Source organism: Gavialis gangeticus, unplaced genomic scaffold (assembly GCF_001723915.1).
Source record: "Gavialis gangeticus isolate Ggan-Ray unplaced genomic scaffold, GavGan_comp1, whole genome shotgun sequence".
In the NCBI taxonomy this organism is placed as follows: domain Eukaryota; kingdom Metazoa; phylum Chordata; order Crocodylia; family Gavialidae; genus Gavialis; species Gavialis gangeticus.
In genome coordinates this window covers 65,027,116-65,036,275 of record NW_017729025.1, presented here as the reverse complement: position 1 = coordinate 65,036,275, position 9,160 = coordinate 65,027,116, and the positions used below count along the sequence as shown (strand labels likewise).

At 42.1% G+C, this 9,160-nt stretch overlaps 1 protein-coding gene across 1 annotated transcript in view; it reads right to left on the bottom strand.

The window, feature by feature from the left end:
- DTD2 (D-tyrosyl-tRNA deacylase 2 (putative)) overlaps positions 1-8,294 on the bottom strand; it is a 13,800-nt gene extending 5,506 nt beyond the window's left edge. Inside the window, exons 1-2 of the mRNA XM_019518915.1 lie at positions 8,212-8,294; positions 3,022-3,091 (exon numbers count right to left, since the gene is read on the bottom strand). Coding sequence (XP_019374460.1) covers positions 3,022-3,091; positions 8,212-8,262 — 121 coding nt within the window. The 5' untranslated portion in view covers positions 8,263-8,294. The remainder of the gene's footprint in view (positions 1-3,021; positions 3,092-8,211) is intronic.
- Positions 8,295-9,160: the final 866 nt, after the last annotated feature.

Here is a 9,160-nt window from a genome sequence, read left to right as displayed (position 1 = left end):
AAAAAACAGAAAAGAAAAAAGGAAAACAACATTTTTGCATCCAAAATAATTGAAAACCTAAACTTTAAAATTAACACATTAATATAGCTATTAGGTTATTAAAATAAATTATTACAATAAAACATTACAATTCTTCATTATGATTTCTATGTTTGAATAATAATTTGAATGATTATCAAATTACAGAGTAATTAAGGAAATATATTTCAGAGCAGGAAAAAACCTCAATTATAAACTAGACAAAATAGATATCCATCCAATAGTGTAATTAAATAGTTATTTTATACAGATTAAGACTTTTTATAATGAAAAAATGTGAAAACCATACAAGATATTAATGTTAATCTTACAAATGTAGTATACGTATCTGTGGAATTCATGATTATGGTAGGAAGGGTGGTTCTCTGAAACTCTAAGGGTTAACTCAGGTGAAAGCTCTCCACAGGACTCAAAGAATCAGATATCAACTCTAATACAGAGCCCAGACAGAAGTGCAGTCGCTGATCTAACTCATGGTGCTTCACAGAAAGGACCGTGAGTTAAGCTGATCCTCCTGACCCAACAGGAGGAGGAGGACAGGCCTGAGGTCCAATTTGGAGCTAATCCAGGGAGAGAGGCTGTGTCTCTGGAGCCTCTTCCCATAGCCCTCCCTCAACCCCTCTTTCTTCCCCCGCCCCCCCCAGCCACTGGTGCTGTCTCAGGATGGAAGGGAGAAAAGGCAGGGGAAGGAGGTCCATTCTGGGTTTTCCCCAGCATGCACAGAAGTGGAGGTGTGGGCTGGAGTCTCCCACCTTGGATGGGGACTCCAATCCACCTGTCCCACCCTTCAGCACCAGCTGGGCAACCCTCAGAATGAGCTCCCTCCACTTCCTTTCCCTCCATTCCTTTCTGAAAACAGTGCTGGGAGCAGGGCTGGGCATGTGCAGACCCAGGTTAATGAAGGTACTCTGCTTTGGAGCGCCTTCATCTGAGCCCTCGTAACATAATGAGGGTTCAGATTGCTGCAGGATCAGGCCCTTTTAAAGTGCTCTGCAGCCAAGTGTTTGTGTTAGGTCACAGCTGTAGAGAGCTTTCAGGGGCCAGATCAGGCAAAAATTGTCACTTCTGCCTGTGCCCTAATTCAACTGCCTGATGCTCAAACAAACAATACAGTGAATGCACTTTAGGATTTCTCCCTTCCATCTGGGGGGAAATGCATAAGCCAGTTTGACCATGTGCAGGTGGTAACCTGAGGAAGGGCACTTTGTGCCTGGAAAATTAGTCTAATCTCTCTCCCAGCTATACAACTGGTCCAATAAAAGGTATCACTCAAAAAACCCTTGCCTCTCGTATAGCGTCATAAAACAGACACCTTACAAATGTCACATCTGAAGAAACTCTTAATAGTAACAAAGCTTCACTTTTAGGCCGTTATTTCAAATGCAAAGCAGGTTAATAAAGACTAGGAAACTGTTACCATCTGACGGTAAGGTGAACCAAGTTGCCCTCCATCCAACTGCCAGTGAACAAGTGTCCATACCAGGAAATCCTTCAATGGGAAACAGCTTAGTATTCTTGTAGGGTTTCAATAAGAGCAAGGACTGAATGGGTCCAAGAGAATCCTTTATAACTATCACTATGTATTGGAGGACAGCATGGCAAAACTTGTACTACCATAGCTGTCCTAAGTATATGTTTGATAATTAAAAAGGATTGTTATCCAGTGATATCCCCATGCATGATATTTCACATACACTATGTTTACTTTTATGTCCGACTAATTTAAACAGAGATTCAGACTCAGTTTAGGATCACAGGAAATCAGACCCCCCCCACATAGTAAGCAGGATCTGAGAGAATCCCAGAGAAGCTACCCTCAGCACTTCTGCATCTGTGCTTTCGCACAGCACTGCCTTCCTGTTTGCACAAGCAAGTAGCTTGAAACAGACTATGGCCACACAATTTTTTGTCAAACTGCTAATATCAGCACTGCCAAAAAATGCTCCCAAATAGAAGCAAAGGGATAAATGTACTGCATGGGTAATCAATCTCTGTTTCTGGAAGCAGTAAAGGGTAAAAAGTGAAAGAGAAAAGGGAACAACAGAAACACAGGATAGAGACAGAGAGAAAAACGTCATGACCAATTTTCCTCCATTCACAGCATCTCTCGATAGAAAGATTAAGAATTATGCTGTGAAGCAGCAGAGAACTTACTTTTTTTTTTTTAATTTTGCAAATTATACCTGAATTTCAATGTCTAACTTTATATCCAGTATCTCTGAAAAGAAACAGGAAGGAAGTAATTTAACTGTATCCTCCCAACTCCCTTTACTGGCTATACATTTTCAATATCCTGTATATAAAGTCAGATCAGCATCTTGATTTATTATTAGGAGCTGAAGGTCATGGCCCGTCATCTGAAAGGCAGTTCTCCCTACACATTCATCTCATGTAGTTGCCACAGAAATAATGACAAACAAGGGAATAAATATTCAGCATGTATTACATATTCTAGAAGGTTAATGTCAAAAATAAAATCAGTTTACACATGTCCACCACTAGTATAAAATACCATATGAGATGGGGACAACCGTTAAATAGGCAGAGGCCAACTTTCCAAGCAGGAAGCTTGAGTATGAGGCTGCTCGATGGCCCTTTATTTTCTTCAAGACAAATTTATTGCCAGAATAGTCAGTCAAATTAAGAAAGCAAAGGAGACTAGAAATAAGTCCTCCCAAGAGTTCCTTCACTAACAAATATGGAGTTGAAGAACACCTGTTAGGCTTACTAGTTGATTCTGACTTGGGAAACACAAGGTCTCAGATAAGAAATATAGTGATAATTTGAGCACAGACCAAATTTGCAGCTTACAGATTTTCATCTCAAATCTTCTTATCAAAATTATTCTGTTTACGCTGTGTCCTATAGACAGACCTGGGCCTGGATCTCTCTCTCTAGGCATTCAGTTAGTCCAGAATCAGACCTTTATCAGCCTGTTCCTGCCCCAATCTCTTATTTTAAGAATACAAATAATAAACATACCCATTTTTGGAATGAGTTCCTCATTAGCTCCTCTAAAGAAGCATATGTAGATAACAAGTCCTCTCTGGACCTACAAGAGATTTTAAAGAAGTATTATGCACTTAAATATTTAGATATTTAAATATTTGCTGTTATTCCTAACAGTACATCACCTGCATGTTAATCCAAATGTACTTGTAATTTACAATTTATTAACACACATTAAAATTAATGCAGGTAAAGAATTATTATCTCACCTCAAATAAGTTAGAAATTAGACATTTCATTTATTATCCATTTTGTTAATTGTTTGGTAATGGGTACAGTATTATATTTCCTTAACTATATATTAGATTTCCTATTTTTGTAAAGCTTTCTGCTTTACTCTTTCATATACTTTATTCTAGAATTCAGCAGTATGCTATAGCTAAGGATGAGAAGAACAGGAACAACACTTTCTAAGCTCTTATTTATATTTCAGTTGCTGAGTAATACATGTCTTTTGTGGCTGAAATACCATGTGCCGAGAACTTTTAGAAAGTTTTAAACAGCTCATTTCAAAAGTTGATTTTGACCAAAGAGGAATAATAATGATAGTTTTATAAACGAGGACTTCAGTAACTACCAAATGTCATAAATTGTTTAAAAACTCAGATTCTTCAAGATTCAAGTGGGTTATGTTTCAATTCAAATTACACGCTCCTAACAAACTAAAGTGAGAGATACATTTTAAAGAGACTGCCAAAAGCTGTGATTACTGATACCTTTTTCTTTGACATGCTTCAGCTAAGTGTTAGTTCCAAAGCTAGACTAAGATTATAATATTGGGATAGGAAAATAGAAGCCAAATCACATATCGTATAAGTTCCTAATTAAAAAAAAAGACTCAATACACCTGTAATAAAATTTTGACTGAATTTTTTTTAATCACTGCATGTTGTATCCCTTGCTACTCCACCAAGGCAAACAATCACTATATAGAGAAGACAGTGTAAAAGACTGTCGCAGCTCTGTTGAATCTCTGAGCATAATTTAAAGGTTGAGGAACTACAAAGGAAATAAAAATAAATATAAATATCATTATTTTAACCACTCTTCTGATTTTTGAGTCCTTGGAACCGACAACTTTAGTTATACAAGACAGAAATCACACCCACATTTTTTATAGCAAGAGGAGATACAAATAGAGTTCTCTCAATACATGAAAACGGCAAAGGGACTGTGAGGCTGGGGGGTTATTAGGAGGCAATTGTGGCCCCAATTCTTAACAAGAAAGCTGCCAGGAAATCTTCAGCGTACATTAATGATTGAAAAATTCTAGCTCTTTATTTATTTGTGCTGTCCATTACTCCAATTCCAAAGTACATTTTTTTTTAAAATTCCCGACTACATGAAGTTTTGATAAACTGTAGACAATATTAGAAGCTGAAATAGCAACCGTGTTATACCAACTTTTCACATTTAACATCAAAGATCCAGCTACCTTTACAATTATTGAAGTCTGTCTCCAATAAAAGGTACGAATGACAATGTTTAAAGCTTTCAGACTGAACCAAAACCACTGCCATTAATAAAGCACTTTGAAAGTAATCAAGGCCTAGACAAGAGGTTCTTTAATCACATCTTGAATACTGGAAAAGTCAAGCATTACCAAAGAAACTGAGACCTAGACAATCATTGATTGTGTAATGGGAACTGCATAGAGGCCAGAGTGTACTCGGGAAAATTACACTGGGAAACCATACTTTATACAAATTTGCTGTTGTCAGTGGGGCTTAGGGGCTTTTATTAACAATAACCCTGTGAGATGGAAGTATTATTCTCATTTAACAGATGAGCAACTGTAGACCTTAAAGATTAACTTGCAAGCCTAACATCACGAAAAGAAGTAGTAGCCAGAACCAAGAACTAAGCCCAGACTCTTAATTTGGTTCATTAACCACAAGAGATCTTTTTCAGTAAATAAGGTAAAATGGATGAGGTACAGGTAGCAGCTCCCTGTACTTATACAGTGTCAGCCTATACCATTTTTTTCCTCTCAATGTTGCAAAGATCTAATTTTATTTTTAAATAAATTGAAGATGATTTCTGCGTTTTTAGGTACTTTGCTATAAGACAGGGGTGGGCAAAATGCAGTCCAGAGGCAGGATGCGGCCTGCCAGGCCATTCAATCCGGCCCGCGGGGCCCCTAAAAAATTTAGAAAATTAATATTAATCTGCCCTGGGCTGCCTGTGGCCCTTGATGGCTTGCCGAAACTCAGTAAGCAGCCCTCTGCCCAAAATAATTGCCCTCCCCTGCTATGAGACTTGGCTTATTGTACATGTTGCATAAGTTCTTCTGATGTATGTTTCTCACAGACGGCAGAAGGCTGGGGCTAACGGGGCTTATGCCCCCTCACCCCCCAAAACACAAGGCATCTGTGGCAGCATAGAGGGCCACAGGGCAGCCTGGCTGCCAGCTGCAGTGGCAGGGAGGGGCTCGCACAGACAGACATGCAGCAGCAGCCTGCAGAGGTAGCCAGAAACAGAGCGCCCAGCAAGTAAGTCTGTGAAGGAGAAGGGGTGTAGGGGACAGGTCGAGGCCTCCGCAGGGAGGGAAGAAGTGGAGCAGAGGCAGGAGCTGAGGCAAATGGGTCCCCATCATGGGACGATCAGAGCCCAGGCGCCTTGTCCAGGGCCATGGTGGGTAGCAGGGTCCTGCTGTGCTGTGCACACTGGAGGGGGGTCGGGAAGGGAAGGTGCACATGCACCCTCAGATTTATGTATAGGGCAGAGGCAGGCTGCCCATTGAGCTCTGCGCCCCGCTGCTGCTACCCAGGAGCCACACGCAAGGCCACGTGCCTTTCAGCAGTGGCAGGCATGTGGCATTATGCACAGCTCCTGAGCAATACCAGTGGGGTTCAGAGCTCAGCCCACAGTGACAACCTATCTCCGCGACAACCCCGCAAAAATCGGGGGGGGCATGTGCCCCTCCCACAGTGTGCATAGCGGCGGGAGCCTCCCCATGGTCCCGGATGAGCCACCCAGGCTCCGAGCATCCCATGACCTGCCTTGGCCCTGGGGCCCCATTTGCCTCAGCCCCTGCCCCACTCCCTCCCTCACCATGGGGGCCTCAATCTGCCCCCACAAGCCTCTTCTCCTTCACAGATATATCTGCTGGTGTGTGTGTGTGAGTATTTTTTAAGTTTTACTCAGCCCTCCCTAAATAATATTTTATCCCTCTACCTATGATGTTTCGCCATAAATAAGGCCCCCCACTGCTGAAATATTTACTATTCAGAAAGACATGGAAGTATTATGAAGAATGTACTTACATGTATTCAGACCCTTCCTCAAGATAGAATGAATGCTCAGTGACTTGTGCTTTTGCCCTGAAAGGATCTGCACTAATCCTATACCCTGCTTTTTTGAATATTTAGAGGTACAGTCAATTTTATTTCTATTCTACCTACTGTTGCTAAAAAGTAATCCCTCAGTTTACCAGACAGAAAGATAAGAGAAAAAATATTTTTTTGCTTTTGGAATAACTGTTCTTCTGCTTTTGGAATAGCCACTTTCCTTCTACTCAGATACAAATGCTTTGTGATGTATGCTAGTGGATCTCTGCACCTGCACAGAGCCCCAACTGTTCACTGCTCCTTTGCAGAAGCGCTATCAAGGCACTGTTTTCTCTTTTATTTTCTCCTTTCCCAAGAAAGGAGAAAAACATTTTTTTAATTGACAATGTATTTGAAAGCTACACATTAGTAATGAGAGGACTCAGAGGGCACGCAGAAAGCATCAAATTACTTTTTAACTCTTTTATTTAAATAGATTTCTAGTTGAGTTGCCAAATCCTTTGAATGAGTTAGCACTTCTACTCTTTTATGTTCAACTTGCATGTATCACATTCTTGCACTTCTCAATTTCAGCAGTCCTTTCCAACAATCTCAAATTATTAAGACCTAAACAGATGAGTTACTTGGTACAAGTACTCACAGGACAACAAGTACTGTAGGAATTGGCAGCTCTTCCACAGTGCTACACTTGATCCCTCCTTTGATATACAACATCCCACAATTAGAAGGGTACAGTATTATACCCATGTTTACTTCCTTCATACCGATAGCCGCTGGATTCTTATTGAATATAAATCGTAAATGTTACAGAAAACCACCCAGTGGGTACAATTCATAACCACTACCCTTTTGCCTGAAAGAAAGTAAAATAAAAATAAAGCAAAACAACTAAAAGCAATATGACCTGTGTACCAAAACCACTTAGATTTGGGTTTATTTGAAAGCCATTTTCCTTTGAAGCCTCAGGTAATGACTACTGTTGGAAATGAAATATTGGTATTGCTGAACAATTTTTATGGTAGAAGATATCTTACAATCTATTTCCACGTCCTGTATGGATGATAGATTTTCTAAAACATTTTCAAATAGAACATGCTGTTTGGGAAAGTTGCTGATAAGGTAGATTTTTGTAGAAAACATGTTTTGAGGTTGTCAGGGGTAGCCATGTTGGTCTAAGGACATAGGCAGACAAGGTTCTTTGGGTAAGTGTGATCTACTTAGTTGGCCTAATAAAAGATATTGCATTTACTCAAAGAACCCGGGCTGTAGAAAATATGGAAATTTATACAATATATTTTGCAGTTTTGAAGCCAGAGGGCGAAATTCTTCCCTGTTGCACTATACTTGAGTTACCGGGGCGGGGGGGGCTGTATGTATGTGCGCAATGAAGGAGAGAGTGCACAAGATGTTGTAGATGTTTGATTTTTAGAATATAATTTGGTATTTTTCTAGTTCTGAGCTGGCAAAACCCCGTGCTGAAAGGATTACTTCCAGGGGTAAGGGGAGGGACTTATGGTGGCAAAAATAGGGGGTCAGGGGGTGGGACTTCTAGTCCCAAGATGGCAACCAGGAGGTGGGGCACCTGTCAAGCGGCAGGGCTACCCATGTGGCCCTCAACAGCTTCTCAAAACTCGGTAAGCAGCCCTCTGCCCAAAATAATTGCCTGACCCGATCTACTACATCCTGCAAGTGGTTAAAGTAACAACGCTCAACTGCATTAGCTGAGGGCCTCCTTTGTAACATTTAATGGACTGTCACAATACCCTCAGCCTCTCGCTTCTGTCACAGTACAGACACCACTGTCTATTTTTCTGTACATTTTCTATTTTCAACTTACTAGAGCACAGGCTGAGTTAGTGTGACATATACCCATCTGTACCTGCAAAAACAAAAGCTTGAGCCAACATGGTGCTTTTGAATCCATGAGTCACTCCCACACTAAGTGGCTGCAAAAATGGTACAAGTAATTACTCAACAACAAATACTGATTCCTGTAGGATAGTTTCATAGTTTCTAGGGTCGGAAGGGACCTGAGCAGATCATCTAGTCCGACACCCTGCCATGGCAGGAAAGAGCACTGGGGTCAAACGACCCCAGTAAGGTGGTCATCCAACCTCCTCTTAAAAATCCCCAGGGTGGGAGCCTGCACCACCTCACTTGGAAGCTGGTTCCAGACCCTAGCCACCCTGACCGTGAAGTAGCACCTCCTGATGTCCAACTTAAACCTTCCCTCCGCCAGCTTGTGACCGTTGTTCCTGGTCACTCCTTGCGGTGCTCGGGGGAACAGGGACTCCCCCAGCGCCTGCTGATCCCCCCTAAGCAGTTTATAACAGGCCACAAGATCCCCCCTCAGCCTTCTCTTTTGGAGGCTGAACAGGTTCAGGTCCTGCAACCTTTCCTCATAGGACCTACCCTGCTGTCCCTTGATCATACGAGTGGCCCTCCTCTGGACCCTCTCGATGCTGTCCACATCCCTCTTAAAGTGTGGCTCCCAGAACTGGATGCAGTACTCCAGCTGCGGCCTGACCAGTGCCGCATAGAGGGGGAGGATCACCTATGGCCCATCTGCCATAGGATCACATATGGGGCCTCTGCCTCCTCGGATATGGATAGGGCACAGGCTTGGGAATTCAGCCCGCCCATCTCTCTTCCTCTTGGGTCCACCCCAATCCGTGCGCCAGCCCTGGGGCCTCAGATGAGTGCTTCAGGGCTGGGGTGGATATGGCTGGTCATGTCTCCTATGGAGAATCACTGGCCGCGAGTCTCTCGTGCTCCAGGACCGAGGTTTACAATGTCCCAGCCGGCTTCTGACTGCTGCTCTT